The sequence below is a fragment of the Wyeomyia smithii genome, chromosome 1, assembly GCF_029784165.1.
Source record: "Wyeomyia smithii strain HCP4-BCI-WySm-NY-G18 chromosome 1, ASM2978416v1, whole genome shotgun sequence".
Lineage (NCBI taxonomy): Eukaryota > Metazoa > Arthropoda > Insecta > Diptera > Culicidae > Wyeomyia > Wyeomyia smithii.
The window spans coordinates 49,684,806-49,703,427 of record NC_073694.1 but is presented as its reverse complement, the minus strand read 5'-3'; the positions used below and the strand labels follow the sequence as shown (position 1 = coordinate 49,703,427).

Below are 18,622 nucleotides of genomic sequence, written 5' to 3'. Positions count from 1 at the left end.
TACGCGAAGGATTTAAGAGTCGTCTAAAGTTGGCCAATATTTTTTTAAATTCACAAGGGACAATATTCTTCAAATACCGTGAACATGATGAAACAATCTAAAACCTATAGTATTGTACATTATTATTGGATCGATTGGACACTGAAATCATGGGGGAAAAGTTCTCTTTTGCCAAAACAATGCTTCCACTTTTCACCGATAGTCAGTAGAAATGATCTAAGTTTGATATAAAAAGTTAGTTAATCGATGTTTTTTGACAAAATATGAAGAGGAGGATTTTCCTATTGAGAAAATTAATACTTATTGAAAATGCTCCTGTTTTCAACCGATTTTCTTTTTTATGTGGAAATGCTTTCAATCGAATAAGCCCTTGTGTTTCAAAGTTACCTTAGTGTGGGGTGTCGTTCTCTATCTTTTTCTTTCTGCGCTACAACCCGAAACGCGTGCTATATCGTTTTTTTTTTATCGAAATTGTACTCAGCGATTCGGATTTTACTAGAGCGAACGATGTGAAGAGTGCGGAGTCACTGCGCTGGAGTGCTACACAGCCGGAAAACAATCCTTCTGGGAGTTGTTGCCAGTGTACTATCAACCCAATGGGCAAACTGTTGACTGATGCCGAATGTGTCGAGTCGGCTTTCACAATTGTTATAGCTTTTGAAAGTTTGTCAGCGACTTTTGATACAATTTGCCACCATTCAAAGGGATCAACAACATTGTTGCAAATAATTGTAATAACATTCCATTCAACTAGAAACCAGAAAAATTTATATCCAGTCTCGCCAGTAAGATATGCTTGGACCTTTATGGGATCATGTATGCATGTTCCGAGGCACTGCTGCTGGGACGTGATGCCGAAATGCAATAAAATTGCATCCAGCAATGACGACGTCCACCGGTAAGAAACAGTTGGAGATCTCTTTTACTGTCGTTGAAGTTTTAGAGAATGACTGCGGAAATTTATTGCAATAGTACGTAAAGTTGCGCGGTGACTAGCACTTTGCACCGCAGCGCTTAACGTTTGTTATTGAACAAACGAAAGAAACAATTTTGTTAGTAAGTTATGATAGCTACCCGGTGAAATAGCACTAGTTTTTGCTACCGGGGAAAGCTAGTTCGGATCTGCGATTAGCGGCGCTCCGAGTTAGTAATATATCGGAAAATTAAAAAGGCACTTACTTACCCCTTCCGGCATCCGTTCGATAGGATGGTTCGTCCGGATCGTGTCGCTGTGGATCAGGGGCCGTATTCTGTGGATGTACGATGCTGATGACGCGTGGGATTTCTGCAGAAAGTTATAAAAAAGTATTCCCATTAGTTTCCAAAGTTCGGAAGCCCCAATGCTACGCGTTCACTTACTTATGCAGGGCGCGATATGTGATCTGCTTTGCTGGTAGCCGCGTGCGCAGCGATTACAAGTAAGTCCTGTTACTCCGTCCTTACAGGGACACTGGCCTGTTGTATGGTTGCAGGTTTTTCCCGACGATCCAATCGGGTGGCAGTCACAGGCTGTAATGGAAGGAAGAAATAAAACAAAATTTGATGATTATTGTTTACGGTTTGATGGTGTAACTCAAATTACATAATGTGAAATTATTTAGTCATGCAAAATTTGTGATGAATGACGCAAACGAAGGTATTTATTTTCGAATTAATATTAACTGGAAAATCCAGTTTTGAAGAAAACAGTTTTTGAAGAAAACAGTTGTTTTTAGTTCGGTTACATGAGAAACAGAGCCATAACTGATTTGCATTTTCACTGGGTTCGAGTTCGCCCTGAGGGCTCTGGGGAAGAAATTTGAAAATTAATATAAAAAAAAGAATGAAAAATGCACATCTTCCTGCATCGACATCGGCTCGTCAAAGAACACACCGAAGCGGTAGAGATGTTATCGTCTACTTGCGCACAGGATATTAAAATATAGCAAGTTATTAATTTAAATCTACCCGATGCCTCCGGTGGTTTTACCAAAAATTCAACATTCAATCGGTGTTTCAAGGATGTGTTCACAGGTTGGGTGCTGCAGTATGCCACAAATGCTTTGAAGAATCATTAATCTTATCAACAGGTAAAGATCGTCCAGTAGAGGAACATGGTTACGGTCGGAATCGATGTTTATTGGATTTTAATCGTTTCAACAGATGAAGAAGACGTGAAAAATGATTATCTTCATTATTGTTCATTATCATATCATTTTTACATTTATTGCACTGATAAAGAGTTATGGAAAAAGTTAACCGTTTTGAAGGTGTGTCTGTGTACGTTTGGTTTTGGTTTTGGTTTGGTTTTTGGTCAGGTTTTGCTCAATCGATTTTTATATAATCCCCTGTATGACTCATAATGATGGTGTTATCAGAGTCCGTTCAATTGGTTTTAGACGAACCTAAAACCAATCGAAGCACCTTGTCTTTTGTAATACCAGATGAGAATTATACACAATTATCTAACTTAAAAAAAAAAACTATATAGTTGTGGGCTCCATTAATAAAAAATGGAGTCGCCAACTGAGAAGTTTAACACTGATAATCGCTACGCTTGAGATAATCATTAAAATCTGGTGATGTTAAGGATTTTTTTCACGGTTCCTGAAATCATAAAAAATCTGAAATAAAACTGTACAAGTTTTTTGTTCATTTACCAATACCGTATTGACACTTTTTGTGATAGCAAAAACCTCTCTCTGTTGCAAAGTAAAGATGCAAGGATAAGCTTTATCTTGGTATGACCGTTTAACCGAAGATTGCCTGCTCGTTGCATAAGCGTGTCGCAAATCAAGTTCGGTTGATAAGTATCATGAGTGATCTGATAAGTACGCAATGTATACCTATCAAAGAGTCGCGTCTTCCGAAGTGCGTTTGCTTTCTCGAGATAATAACCTGTGCAAAATTTCAGCTTAACCAGACATGATTTAGGGGTGCCTCAAAGCGTTTAAAATTTCAGTGTTTTGACCATCGAAAATAAACATTCCTGATAGAAAATTGTGCTTAAGATGCCTAATAAACATTAGAATGATTTACATGGGGTTTGGTGAATCATTTTAATGTTTATTAGGCATCTTGAACTAGATTTTTTTTATTAGGGATGTTTATTTTCGAGGGTCAAAACATCAAAACTTCGAACACTCTGAGGTACCCCTGTCCGAGTGAGCTGAAATTTTACACAGATCAGTTTTTTAGGTCAATGAACAAAATGTACATGGTCGGTGACTTGACCATTTTCGCTGCTCATATAAAAAAAGTAGGAGGTTGTATCCAAGACACGACCGCATAACTGACGTAGAACTACGCACACTATTAACAAATGCATTATTGTAAGTGTTTCATCAATGAGTCATAAAGTCTCCAAACGCTTGCTTTGTGCTGCCTCAACAGTGGAGGAATAAAGACACTGAAAACACGAGCTGTAAAAGCTGTTTCACATTCAGTAAATTGCTAGTATCTAAGAGTGGCATTTTGCAGCTCAAAATTATACTTCCTCAGTAGTGGGGCAATAACGACAGTCTGACGACACACGCTGAGATGTGAGAAGAACCGCGCTGCTCCTGAGACATGGTGACCAACCACAGGGCAAGTGATTTGTTTGATTCGAAGGCAGCTACAGGCGCAACCCGCTGCAATCCGCTGTTACTGCTGAGTGCTAATATCTGCTGCTACTGCTGTCGACGTTGTGGACGGTCCAGTCAGCTTACCTTCCGACTAATGAATGTAGCTGATTTTACTGAATACACTCTTTTATAGCTATTCAGTTTTACCATTCTCTAATGTTCTTTAGTCAAATTTTTCCACAATTCGCGTTTGAATTTTGTATACAGCGAATAAACACCGATCGTGTTGCGGTTTGTAACATTAAAGGAAGGATGTTGCAACTGAGCAGCTGGGAGACGACGGAATTCTGTTCATGTTGATTGATTGAATCGACTTCAATTTATTCCTGTAAAGACGAATTAATCACCTTTGTTAAGGCGTTCTAATAGAACAGGACAGTTTGTTGTTCAAAATCGGTTATGTTGATCGCAGCTTTTGAGCTGCTCCAATAGTGGGGAGCATAAGGTAAATAAATAAAGTAAATTTTTTGATCGCGACAGATTTGATTGCTAGAACCCAGCACAGAATGTTTGTGTTATTGCCAAAAAATTATTATCCTTCAATTACTTGTTTATTTGCCTTGAGAAAGACATTTTGCCGTTCAAAATCTGTAAAAGCTGTTTTCGCATTCAGTAAATGAGACGGCCGCGGCAGATTGTGTTTGCTTGGATTCAGCACAGAATGTGTTGTTGCCAAGATAAAGCAAAACTTTATTGCGGGAAGAAAACCGAAGCCCTTAAGTGGCATATCGAGACGTTTGGTGCTACCTCGCTGCTGCTTAGATATGTGATATGATTTGTTTACTGGCGTAACGCTGCTGCTACTACCACAATTCGCTACGATGCGGCTAACTAGTTATACTATTTTTTTTTCCGTGTTGGGTATTTTCGTCACTGCGACCAATTTTTTGATATTTTGTGACATATTCCCCCTTTTTAATTTTGCTTAGTCAGGATAACGTATCACTATTGGAAGTGGTCGTTATAGTCTGGCCAATAGCATTAGTCCAGTCCGGTATTATACTTCGTATGAAGCGCACAACCGTACTGGGATTTGTTCTCCAGATTTCAGAGGGTTCCAGAAGACCTCTCTCGAAGAACTTATATCTTTTGATAAAAATTGCCGGACATCGGCATAACAGATGTTCCGAGTCTTCTTTTTCCGTGTCACATACTCGACATGTATCATCTTGAAGTTTTTTCATAACCTTCAAATGATAACGGCTCGGAAAATGCCCTGTTATTAAACCAGTATACGTGCTTAGATCTTTTTTTGAAAGATCCAGTATTTTACGAGTCATAGAAACGTTCGGAGTGATGAACCGTTTCGACTGCCTACCGATGAAGGTGTTTGTCCAGTTGGATTCCACTTTCAGAGTTTCCCATGCTTTTAGTTCCATTCTAAGGGAACAAGCGGATAGACCACAGAAGGGTTCTGGTCCTATGAACTGATGAGACGATCCAAGTCTTGCCAATTCATCGGCTCTTTCGTTCTAGTTATACTATTCTGTCGACCTTTTTAGGGAAAGGCAGCAAGCAACCAATCAGAGGACGTTATTTTCGTTTTAACAAGGCTTGACAATTTTCAATAGTTCAATAGTTCGCATAATCAATCAACACTATTCTACATTTGGGTGGATGCGTGTATAATTTTCCAATCAATTGCTGCAAGAGTCAAGGAAATCGGTTGAAAACAAACCGATTTATGAGCACTTAAAAAGGGACATTTTTCGTCCCAGCCTAAAGAAAAACGTAGTTCTACGTCAAAAAAAAAACACAAATTTCTGCATAACTCCAAAACTAATGAGGCAAATAAAACCAAATTTGACGTGTAGATATTTCCGGAAGCGAAATTTTTTTCTGTGGTAGTTTGATACCCTTTCCTGCTCTGGAAGGGAGGGGCCCATACGGTTGAAACCAGGTTTCGTTTTGCTAATCTTCATCTTAAAGAGAAAACAGTTTCCTTCCCTCTTAACAACTGTGAGCTTACATTCAATGTGCATCAGACCATCTGCTGTAGAGAGAGCGCAGAGTAATAGTTTCTCTGACGAAAAAACGCTCCTAATTTTACAGAGCAAAAACCCAGTGAAACTCTTGTAAATTGCTCATCCACGCACGCAAGAAAAATGAAATAAATTGCTCGGCGATCAACTGAGCATTGCGTTACCGTTCTCATCGCTCTGGGGTTCGCCAAAAACAGTATACAATCTAAGTTTCTGCAGAATACGCCCCCATGGTAAGTTGTGAATTTTCCTATAATATTAAATTCGAAAACGGTTAGGATGTGGCTTCAATGTGAACCTAAATGTTTTGTTATTTGGCCTACTTCTCTTCTAGTAAAGGAGAAGCTAACGAAAACTACTCCCTCTTAAACTGAGAGAGCAAATAAATGTTTACCCCTAACACGCGATGATTAAGAGTGAAAAGGAACTCTGGGACTGAAATACTCTACGCCTATATGTGGATAATTACTCACTCTGTGTAAGAGAAAGTCTAATTCTCCTAAGGGTTTGGCAGGTAGAGAAGGAAATTTGAGCAAAAATCAAAAAAACGGAAGAAGCTTGGTTAAAATAAATATTTCTCATAACTGGAGAACATATCAAATAAATGGAACCAGATTCGGTAAGTGGAGGTTTTTGGAAGCAAGACATATTTCTATTGTAGTTTGACACCCTTCTCACCTCTGGAAAAAGGGGCCCACACAAACGAAACACAAATTCCTGCTTAACTCAAAAATTAATCAAGTAAACAAAACCAATTTTTGCATGCAGATGTCTTTAAGGGTAAAAATTTTTTAAGTAGTGGTTTAACACCCCTCCCTTCTTTGGAAGAGAGGGATCCCATAGAAATGAAATTTGACATGAGCAATTCTCGCTGAAACCAGGCCACTAGGTGCACAAGGTCTTTCGAATTTGATATAAATGCACATAGAGCAAAAATGATTATGCCATTTTTGTTTGATTGAATTTGTTGTCTAGAAAGGTGCAAATTTTAACAATTCTTGATGTTTTATTTGAGCAATATCTCTGAAAATTGTTATGGAACCTACTACCAGCAGCACTTTTCTAAAGAGGAATTGTGGGGCTTTCATTTTGAGTGATCAGAATTTTGGCCGCCATCTTAAATTTTATTAGAAAAATTCGATTTTGACCCTGTTCGCAACTACCGATTTTCAATCTGAGAGAAGCATTAGAAAGCTGAAAAAAAATACAATAAGATGCAAGAAAAAATAAGTGAGCATCTGTGTTAAGCTACTAATTGAACCAATTATCCGAACGAAGCTTTAAAATAATCAATGCATTCCACGCAATCAACGCCATATGCTGAGACCAAGTGGATGCGAATTGAACTTTATATGTGGAATTTTTTTAGGAAAAAAATGCTTTTATGATGCTTTGACACTCTTCCATAGCTTGCAGGAGAGGAGGGTCTCTCATGCAAATGAAACAAATATTTCAACCAATTGCGAAGAACAGTCTATAACAATCTGAATTATGTACAGCAGTCAAATATTGACTACAGACACTATTTTCGAATCCCAGATGAAAACTCCTGGTTATTAAGAATCAGTTAAAAATAGCTCAATACATCATACCATTTCCGAAATCAAAATAATGCCCAGATGCCAGAAATGGAATCAACATGCGGCTTCCGGTATGCCACCCAATATGGGTATTTCCGGAATCGTAATGATTCACAGAGGCCACAAATCGACTTCAAACAACGGTTTGAATTCTAAGATAGTGACTTTCGGTTTCAAAAAAAAAAAAAAAAAACAGCCCGAAATGGCCGATTTTCACCACATTTGAGTTTTTCCGAAACGGTATCAAATGCCACCCAAGATAAATATTTTCACAACCAGAATGAAACCCAGAGGCCAAAAAATTGACTTCACTTGCCATTTCGAAATCCAAAATGACGTCTTCCGGTTCCTGTAAAATAGCCGAAAATGACCAAATACCACTCAAATTGGGTTGGTAAATGATTTGACACGTGTAACTTGAGACCCTAATGCGGCCATTTACCTCTGTCCAGCAACTCCTATCCAAACTTCCACGAGGTGCCGACCGGTATACGAGTAACCTTAGCAGAGATCGGGTAACCAACCCATGGTGGGTCGTACGTGTTTATGTCCCTTTATTAGGGGCGGCGTACAACAGCGTCTGACCTGGACTGGGCAGCTGAACTATAGAATGCTGTACTCCGTCAGCTACACCTAAGATGGCAGCCCTATCAGCAGGATGTAGATATCGGGACCCTGGTAAGGTAGCATACCGAAACCTTTTTTTTCAATCACGAACAACGACATTAGAAATACGGAATGGATCAATTGGCAAAGACCTAGGCTACGACAACGGAAAAAGATTAAGATAAACGATTGGAAATTGGGTACTTGGAACGTCCTATCTCCTAAGGAACCGGCGCGAGTTGGTTTGCTTGCTCGAGAATTACAGCGGCAGGTAGTCGAGATCGCAGCGATTCAAGAGGTTCGGTGGCCTAATTCCGGAGAAAGGGAGTTCCGTGCAGTAAACCCTATTGCACGCACTTCTTTCAAGTACCACATCTACTACAGTGGCGGCCAAGCAGTGGAACGGGGCGTCGGTTTTGTAGTGCCGGGAAATCAGAAAACAAGAGTTATCCGTTGGAGGCCCGTAGATGACCGTATATGCGTGTTGAGGCTTAAGGACAAATCCTTCAACTACAGTTCAATCAACACCTACGCAGTGACAAATGACAATTCCGATGAGTTCTATGACAAGCTTGAGCGAATCCATGACGAGTGCCCAAACACGACGTAAAAGTCGTCATCGGAGACGCAAACGCACAGGTTGGGAGGGAGGAATTCTCTTGTCCGGTCATTGGAAGGCATATCCTCCACTCGTCAACCAATGAAAACGGCCTGAGGTTGATAAACTTCGCCGCGGCCGGAGGAATGGCCATATGTTGCTCCTATTTTCCACGGTTAAATATTCGGAAACACACCTGGAGGCATCCAAATGGAGAAGCCAACTTCCAGATCGATCCCGTACTGATGGACGGTCGGCACTTTTTGCATGTTACTGATGTTAGGTCTTTTCGGGGACCAAACATTGACTCTGCCCATTATCTCGTCGTTTGTAAGATCCGCGCACGGTTGTCGAACGTGCTAGAATTTCGCACTGAGACGAGTTTCAAAATTCAGCGGTTGAAAGCTGATGGCATGGCAGTGGAATACGCCAGAGAAATGGATCAACGGATCGCGGAATAACAGGAGGAACGAGTGGAAGACATAAATGGGCCACGGTGCCATCGGAACGACTGCGAGATGGGGGTAGGTACGACGCGTGGAAGACAGCCTAATGGCTGGTTCGCTGCCGAGTGCCAGAGAGCGACAGACAGATGCGGCCAGGAGCCGCATGCTCACTGCGGCTACGCGTCAGAACATGGAGAGGTACAGGGGGGCAAGAGCTGCCGAAAATAGAGTTTACCAAAGGAGGAATTTCCCTGTGCCTGTCATGTGTAATAACAAGGACGACAACCTGCTTATTGGCAAACCGACGGTTGCAGCCAGATGGAAGGAGCATTTTCAGGCGCTATTGGACGGTTAGGAGCCGGATGAGCAGAGCAGGAACAGGATGACGATTATGAGTGACGAAAAGCTGTGGATAATACAACAACAGGAGGAGGTGAAAAAGGTGATTAGTGAGCTCAAGAACGGCAAGGCCGCTGGGAAGGACGGTATCCCGGCCGATCTTCTAAAAGCGGCAAGCGAGCGGCGGTACTATGCGGTAGTACTATGCGATCCACCAGATAAGGATCTGGGCGGATGAACAAATGCCGAACGACTGGTTGGAAGGCCTCATATGCCCTATCTATAAGAAGGGCCATCGATTGGATTGTGGCAACTATCGAGGCATAACGTTGCTAAACTCCGCACATAAAGTGCTCTCCCGTATCCTGTTCTTCAGATGGAGACCGTTGACGGAATCCTTTGTTGGTGAATACCAGGCTGGTTTTCGATAGGGGCGTTCCACGACGGATCAAATTTTCACCCTGCGACAGATTCTCGATAAGTTCCGGGAGTATAACTTACCGACTCACCATCTGTTTATAGATTTTAAGGCAGCATACGATCCAGTGAAAAGAAACGAGCTGTGGCAGATTATGCTGGAACACGTTTTTCCGACGAAACTAATTAGGCTGAGTCGTATGACGCTGGAGGGATCGAAATCAAGCGTGCACATCCGCCGTGTTCGTAACGTTAGGTGGACTAAAGCAGAGGGATGCGCTCTCTAACGTTTTGTTCAACAACGCCCTTGAAGGTGCAGTACGAAGAGCAAATGTGCAAAGAAACAGTACGCTCATCAGGAAGTCTCACATGCTCCTTGGTTTTGCGGACGACATTAATATCATCGGTATCGACCATAGGGCCGTGGAGGAGGCCTTCAGGCCTTTCAAGATGGAAGCTGCGAGATTGGGACTTGTCATTAACCCTACCAAAACCAAGTACATGGTAGCTGGTAGGGAGCGTGGGAGTTTCCATGGTATTGGTGCTGAGGTAGAGATAGATGGGGAACGATTTGAAGTGTTTGATGAATTCGTTTATCTTGGTACGCTTGTGACATGTGACAACGATATGAGTCGTGAAGTGAAATAACGAGTTGCAGCTGCAAACAGGGCCTTCTGCGGACTACGTGACCAGCTAAGGTTCCGTAGTTCGCAAACTCGCACAAAACTAGCGCTGTATAGGACGCTGATATTTCCGGTGGCCCTTTACGACCATGTAGCATGGGCGCTGAAGGAAGCTGATCGACGAGTGCTCGGAGTTTCGAGCGTGAAGTTCTGCGGTCGATACTTGGCGGTAAATTGGAAGATAGAGTGTGGCGCAGACGCTGATGCTGATATAGTGAAGGTAATACTGCGGGGCAGGCTTCAGTGGGCTGGACATGTAGCCAGAACGCCTGACGTGAGAGCCGCCAGTACTATTTTCAGTAGCGAACCAGTAAGAGGCCGTCGACTCCGTGAAAGGATGTGCGCGGTGGAAGAAGATGCAAGATCTGCTTGTGTACGAGGAGACTGGAGAACGGCTGCCCCAGACATGAGAAGCTGGACATCTCTAATTCATTCGGCACTAGACCAGTGAACGATTCGTTAGCCAACTAAACAAAACAAAACAGAACAAAACAAACTACTCAAATTGGGTATTCCCGTAATCGGGATGATGCATAGAAGCCAACAACTCATTCTGGACGTCATTTTGAATTTTAAGTTGCGACTTCCGGCTTCTGGAAACAACCTAAAATGACTGAATACCACTCAATATGGATATTTTCGGATTAAGGTAAACGATTGGAAATTGCCTGAATACCAAACAATATGCGTATTCCCAGAAACAATGTGATTTACGGTAGTCAAAAGGCGAGGATGTTACCATTTCGATAAAACCAATCATTGCAAACAATTTATCTTTTGAGTTTGAACATATCCAATAGCTGATTCGTTATGCATTTGCAGACTATAAATTAATCGCAAGATCAATCTTTGAATGTATGTATATTAGGGTGGCCATTTTTGTATCATCATGCGATTTCGATGAGCGCCGGGCGGAAAAAGTTTCCTTTTTACTCCAAAAATAAGCCATGAAAATTTGAAGTTGGTCCGAGTTCATTTAATGGACCCACAAAACGCTTATTTTCAAAAAAATAGATTCTCATAAGAATTGCTGTTTTTTTCAAATCTCTTTATGAAATTTTTTGCCTTAGTTTCTTAAAATAGTTGTATATTTTGCGTCGGAATACTCTTTAATCATAAAATCATATCATTAGGGATATTCACATGTTACGTAAAGCTAACTTTTAGCAATTTTGAATACCTTCCATCCCTGAATAACACAATTTTGCATGGGGGCCTCGCACAATGGAACTCTTTATTGAATATCCTCTTTTTCTGAGTACGTTACGTAATAAATGAATGACCTCTTGTATTCGTTAGAGGATTTGAAGCTGCCATTCAGTGATTATATCCCTAGTGAACCGTCACAATCGGATCGGTGAGGCAAAATTATTAAAGTTATCAAGAGCTTTTTGTATGAATTTAATGTTAGTTTTAGTATTATTATTATTATTTTTTCTACGAAACAGTTCAGCACTAGTTATCCTAATTCACTAGGACAGTGATTTTTTTCAAGTATAGTCGGTAGATCTCATGTTGATCGAATTGCAATTCTTATGAGTTATGATGAAACAGCAAAGTTCTCAGGCGCGCTTGAAATTGATTCAAGCTCCGGCCAAAATATTGCCAAAGAAGTTCATAACACGCTAGTGGATTGGAATATCTCGGAAAAGTTACGAAAACTAACCAATATTACTTATCCTCTTCATATCTATGAACTTTTATGCAAAATATATTACATGGTAAAAACATCGGACCTTAAACACCTTTCTTCAACCATTTTACAAGAGCATCAAACGAAATCATTCACAGCTTCAATGATTGAAAAGTTCGCTCGAAATGGTTCGATGAAGATTGCAATCAAATTAAGCAATTTTATGCAATCAAGTTCGCGGCGACTATGAAGTGCTCTTGGGGTTAGCATTCACATTTCTTGGTTGTAAAGCGACCCATTTTCACTTATCACACGCAAGATTCATGGTAAGAAAAAACATTTATTGCCTGCGAAAATATTTGCTCTGATCATTGATAAATTGCATTCAAGACATGTCCCTTTTTATAATCAAACTATGCATTCAGGTGTTTTTCGGGTGTACGAATGCTATCCAAGGTATGATTCAAGTTATGAATTTTCTACATGATTCTCTCGCATATATCGAAATTGATAGTCGTTTCAGACGCTGTAACTGAAAAGATGAAGAATCGCTTGTGGTATTTGAGCGCAGATTAAAAGCGAGTGGTACTTAAGGTAAACGGTATTTGAAGCCACAAACAGCCAATATCGAGTCACCACTTCGAATTTTCAGAAGCACAAAACTCGGAAATAGATAATGCATTCCCTGTGAAAACGTTATTTTATGTTTGCTTCGCCGCAGCAAACATAAAACAGCGTTCTCACACATGACGCATTACCTGTTACCGAGTCTTTTGCCTTCGAAAATACAAAGTGGTGACTCGAAGTCGGCCATTTTTGGTTTCAATACCGTTTGGCCTTAAATAGCTGATGTCGAATGTCGCAAGCAATAAAATCCTGAACAGTTACTAGTATATAATTTATCCCATCTCGTTTTATACAAAACCAATGCTTTCTTTTCGAGTTTTGAACTTAATATTGATTTTTTCGACCGTGACCCAGCCGAATAGAAAAATAATGAGGAATAGCAAACTTCTTTCAAAAATTATTCGCTTTAAACGACGCCACAGAACATAGTGTTTCAAATTCATGAAAAATTCTAACCGTGTTCCAACACATAATGAAGACGAACTTCAGTTTATATTGCATGTTGTTGATTCATACCGTAAAAATACCCACCTCATTCAAAATCCGGACATTTTAACAAATACCAAAAATTTTAGATTATTTTAAACTTAAATTAGGATAATAATATAACGGTATAATAAAAATACAAGTGTATTTGAATACGTTTATCGAGAGATATATGTTAAAAAAGAAAAAAACTCCGTACAATTTTCATGTAAATCGATTTCTAAAATAAAAGCGCTTTGTGGGTCTATTAAATAAACTCCGATCAACTTCAAGTTTTCGTGGCTTATTGTAGAGGTTAAAAGGAAACTTTTTCAGCCCGGCGCTAATTGAAATCGATAGTTTCAAAAACGGCCATATAAAATATGGCCCCTCTAATGTATATGTAGGATCAATTTGTCATAAGTCAAGAATCACTCACCTAAAAATAAAATACAAAATCACCACAAATCATCCGCATACATATCCAAAGTGCAAACAGATGACAGTGCAATAGTCACTATCGTTCAATTATTTCACTACATACTTGCCGCGCAGGCATTGCCCGTTAATGCAAAGGATTTAAACTTCAATTATTAGGTAGGCCCAGTGCCATCCAAATTTTTCGCCTGTAACTTATCGAACAAAGCTCTACAGCCTTCTTTTTCGCTCCACCAGTAAGATAGGTTAAGTTAACATTGTACAAATAGTATATAAGGCAAAATTATTAAATAAACAAGACACTTATTCACGTACTTTACAGTTGTTCAATTTCTTGCGTTGCTAGGTCTGTCCTGGTGGATACCCTGGAGGTCTTTACTTCCTTGGTCCATCATAGTTCGGAAACCTGGAACTCGAAAAGGTCGGTCTCAAAAAAAAAATTTGCTGGAAAGTTTCCTCACAAATTGAAAATGTTTGAAATCAACAAAAAAAAAAGTAAAAACAGGCGGTACAAAGTTTGTCGGGTCAGCTAGTGTAAAATAAAAATGATGTCGTACTTTAAAAAAAAAAAAAAAAAAATAACGGTTTTTTTCCTGTTCACTTTTGCTTGAACAGATAAAAGTTTCCAGGAAAACTAAATCAATATGCTTATTTTATTGGCATGCATAAACAGACTTTCAGGCAATCAAATTGTTTATATTTGAACTTTTATGTTGATAAAAATTATCAATTTCATATTTTTATGACAGCTATTTTCAAAATAGCAACTTTAATTCCGATTTTCATCTACGAGGCAATTTGCATGATCTTGCATGATTTTTCATCATGACATATCCAATTCCAATGATGTTTCATTTTCGTAATATCTTCGCACCAACAGTACAGTCTGTTGCTGCATAACTTTAGCTGTCCAGTTGATATTATATTACGATATCCTTTTCAAACCAGACGTTACTGGTGTCGTCTGGCAGAACAGTGCGACTGTCTATTTATAACACCATTTCGATCGTTACAGACTCTGCAACAAGGAACTAGCACCCACGTCTCGTTGCTATTGGAAGGAGTAACCATCTCTGCAAAATAAGATCATTTTTCAAAACAGTCAAATATACAACATATATTTCAGAACGTGTTGCCGTGTCTCTGGCAACTGTTGCCCGTCTGGAGTAGGTTTTGTTCCCTGCGACAACCGTCGTACTGAACTGCAATGCCAAGCTACAAAGAAATAACAATTTTACGATACTATAGAGATGTTTCAGTAACTTTTATATGATCCGACGCAAACATCATAAGTCAAGTCCAGCGCATGTGGTTAGAGGAAACCACTGCCTATTGCAATCGTTCTAATTGATATCGCAACATTTCACTCCATATACTTAGCGAAACGACTGAGCAAACACACACAAAAAAAGTTTGCCTTCCCTCAACGCGAAAAATGCATGCAGAAATTTAGAATAGCATCGTGCATCAAACGAAGCTTGCCCGGTCATCCAATCCAACACAAGCCCACTTGTGCTTCATCCTGTCTGGCCGTGGCAGGCGGACGGACATTCCAGAACGGGTGCATGGATCAACTGAGTTGCACAAAATAACCAGCTTCGTTTCGTTCGGTTTCGCTTTGATTTGCTCGTCGCTTGCAATTGAAATGTTTCAATTTCGTTTCGGCTTTGATTCCGGATTGACTCTTTCCAAACAGAAATGTCAACACACACACTCACCCGCACATGCAGAGACGAGAAACGACCATCAAATGGTACCTACCTCGTTTCAAGCGGGTACGATTGTGAGACCATCGTCCGATGTTATCATGACGAGCGTTGAATGCAGTGGATCCGTAACGATGAAAGTGATACACACCTGCCGCTTGCGCAAAATAACAACGACTTCATGGTAATAAATTCCGAAATAAACATAATTGATCGTAGTATCATCTGAACTGGACCCTAGAACCCTAGGGTGATACTTAAAATAGGCGGAGTTTTACAAAACAACGACTTTTGTTGGTAATGTATGTAATGTTAGAAATCTCAAACTAAGCCTAGAATTATATACTAATTAATCGGACTCAAAAGTCCAATCGGCAGTCGATTCTGTGGATCATTTAAAGTGATGAAAAGCGTATAAGTCTGTTGAAACGGTTATGGCCTCAGTGTTCTTGGGTGTGGACGACTATCCAGGAGAAGAAAAGAAAAACAGTTAGTGAAGCTTAGTTCATCACTTTGTTTTGTTAGAGTGATTGAAGAATGACGTCACAAAAATACTTTTTTACTAACCCAAACTACCAAAGAATATTTCGAATCCATGAGCTGTAGTTTCATTTTCCAAGCATATATAAACGCAGTATAGAGCATGCTTTTTTACTACTCTAAAAGCGAGCTTTTTTCACTAACAATATGGAAAGCAACTAAAACGCCACACGGGCTGGCCAACTCTCCACCGAGCAGTAAAACCTTGTGACAAATTTCTCGTCCAAACGTATCTCGCAAAGATTTATCTCTGTCTCGTTACTTTTATACATTTTTTGTGCTCTCCTTACATGTCGAACCAGTTCCATATCGGGTGTAAGATCTTTTTCCAGCACGCGTCCAGCCGGGTTGCGAGTGTCATTCTGCTAGGGGGCAACAGCAACATACAACCGACACAAATCTCGCCAAATTGGCACTTGAACGATTCAAATTTTATTCCATTCATCCGACAGTTCGGTTTTCTTTTTTATTTTACTTTCCCGTAACCTTCTTCGGAACAGTGCAGTGGCCAGCCGGCAGCTGACACATCCCAGAGATAAAAATCGGCAGCTTCAGCGATGATATGTGGGATTACGGCCGCCGCGGCGCGTTCGATTTCCTGCCGAAAGCTTAGTTTCGACACCCACCCCTATTTTTTTCTCGCACTGCTAAAGATTCGCTAAAAGATGCAAATAAATCGCAAGTACGCCCGTATCCACCAGCCGCCGAAGGAAAACAAACAGACCGATAAATTTTTCAACTTAATGGTCAATTTTATGGGTGACATTAACGAAATGCTCGCTGTGCTGCGGTCTCCGTGCTTGACCGTTCGATTTATGGCTCGAATCGATCGGGTATGGGCTTCGGCAGAGTTGTCCGATAAAAAAAAGTCGAGAAGCATCGTGTCCGTGCTTCGAAGGAAGATAGTGTAGCTGGGATAATTTCACCTCCGACACATAGGTGGAGCAAATTGGTCCCGATAGGAAGGGAAGGAAAAAGGAGATCAATTAAAAATATATTATGCTGTGAAATTAATATTGTACCGGATTATTTTGATCACTGAAAGATAGCAATAAATTGAACCCCCGAGTGTTTTGTGGATGTGTGTGTATTGGGAAAAGATTAAAGGTAGAAATTAAACAAAACATTTAAATAAATTGAAACCTGTCATCACACGCACTTGCTGTTATTATTTTCGTTCGTTTGCAACTTGGGTTAAGTTAACCCCCCATTCCAGATGTGAATTATTGATTAAAGACCAATTTACGTACAACAATATGGAAACTGAAAATTGGTATAAACTTTATCTGAAAAAAATAGTAGGAGGGTGGTAACCAAGACACGACCGCATAGTTGACGTAGGACTACAATAATTTTATAATTTTATTTTGAAGCTATGTTTGATTTGGGCTCGTTTTTCTTTTGTAGTTTGCATGATTTATTTTAACCAATTTAAGCTCAACATCTTCCAAAAGGAAGGTATTATGGTTCGGGTGGTAATATCAAGTATCTAGGTCGTCAGCCCAAATTCATCAAGCGACACCTCAAACGACTTGGAACTAAAACTAGTTCATTGGTGGCCATTTCTACTGTTAAGGTCGTCTTTGATTATTTAAAAAGTCAAAAAAGTCATGAAAAAAAAACCGTTCATTATTGGCATGGTTCAATTTTGGCAACAGAAAAAATTCTGAGGTGTTGCCAAAATCGAACGGGATCTGTATTTTGATTATTTCTTTGCAGCACTCTATCTTAGAAGAAAAAATATTCTCTTTAACATTCACAATGGTCCAGAAACCAAATTTAGGAGGAAATTTGGGTCTTGAGCTCTATAGCAAAGTTTTAGAGAAAAACTTTTTTTTTACAAAGTTCCTTAATTGGAGCTATAAAATTGTTAAACAAGGTTTTCTATGTACAAAAAAAAAATAAAAATAAAAAAGTTAGATACTTGATTTTCCCCTAAATTTGGTTTCTGGACCATTGATGAATACCTTTCATTCTAATACAGCGAATTTTCTTTAATGCGCGAAAAGGCAACCTTCTATAAAATATTAAATTGAGTACGATACAGTAGAAATTAAACTTCCTTCTATATCTATTTGTCTTGTTTAAGTTGGCTCACTCACCGATCACAAAGCGGCAAAGATATCACATAAATTTTTTCCTGCAGTTACAAGCTCGTGGAAAAAATATCGATAACGAATTACAGTTTTAGTAGAAAATTTATATTCACAGAAAATTTGAAAATGACATAGAATTTTATGAACATGTTAACATTCAATTCAGGTCAATTTAAACATTTTATCAGTATACAGAATCAATCAGAAAAAATTTGATCAGTTTCAAGATACCAAAGAACAACGAAGATACCATATTTGAAAGTTATATGTCTGTTATCTTCGAAAATAAACTGGGCTAGAGTGATGCACAAAATTAGCCTCAGCATGTAATGTTTGCATAGCGTTGTTCAATTACAAGTAAGGTTATGGAAAGTAATATTTTCTTGCAAATCCTAATTCAAAAAAATTTCAATTGAAAAATACAAACACTAATGTCGGAACTCTAATACCAAGATGAAATGAATTTGGTTTTTCTCTAAACCGCCGCCGTGGGATGCAACTAGTATTGTCATATTGGACTAAATTCATTTAGCTAGTGAAATATAATCATCAGTACAGCTCGTTCAACTACCTATTCAAAGATCTGTACGGAGCATTTTGGTTTTCTATTGTCTTTTAAATACCTTATATTCAGTTATTTAAATAAATCTAAAAAAAGCAGAGTGTAGAGTTCAAAAATAAACAACGCATTTTGTTGTCCCCGGCGGCGCAGCCTATTTTGCGGCACCCGAAAAATCATATTGAATTCTGATATTTGCTGCTATACGAAACAAGAAGAAGAAGAAGAAGACAATTCAGACGGCAATTCGATTGTGTTCCACGCCCCACTGTGCGTCAACAGCGACAATGTAGTTTTTAATT

At 39.5% G+C, this 18,622-nt stretch overlaps 1 protein-coding gene across 2 annotated transcripts in view; it reads right to left on the bottom strand.

Annotated features, from left to right (window-relative positions):
• LOC129729264 (netrin-B-like) overlaps window positions 1–18,622 on the bottom strand; it is a 250,740-nt gene that overhangs the window by 47,445 nt on the left and 184,673 nt on the right. The window contains exons 3-4 of one of the 2 annotated variants that reach the window (XM_055687786.1): window positions 1,360–1,509; window positions 1,180–1,285 (exon numbers count right to left, since the gene is read on the bottom strand). In XM_055687786.1, coding sequence (XP_055543761.1) covers window positions 1,180–1,285; window positions 1,360–1,509 — 256 coding nt within the window. The remainder of the gene's footprint in view (window positions 1–1,179; window positions 1,286–1,359; window positions 1,510–18,622) is intronic. The other variant, XM_055687778.1, reaches the window with a different exon arrangement.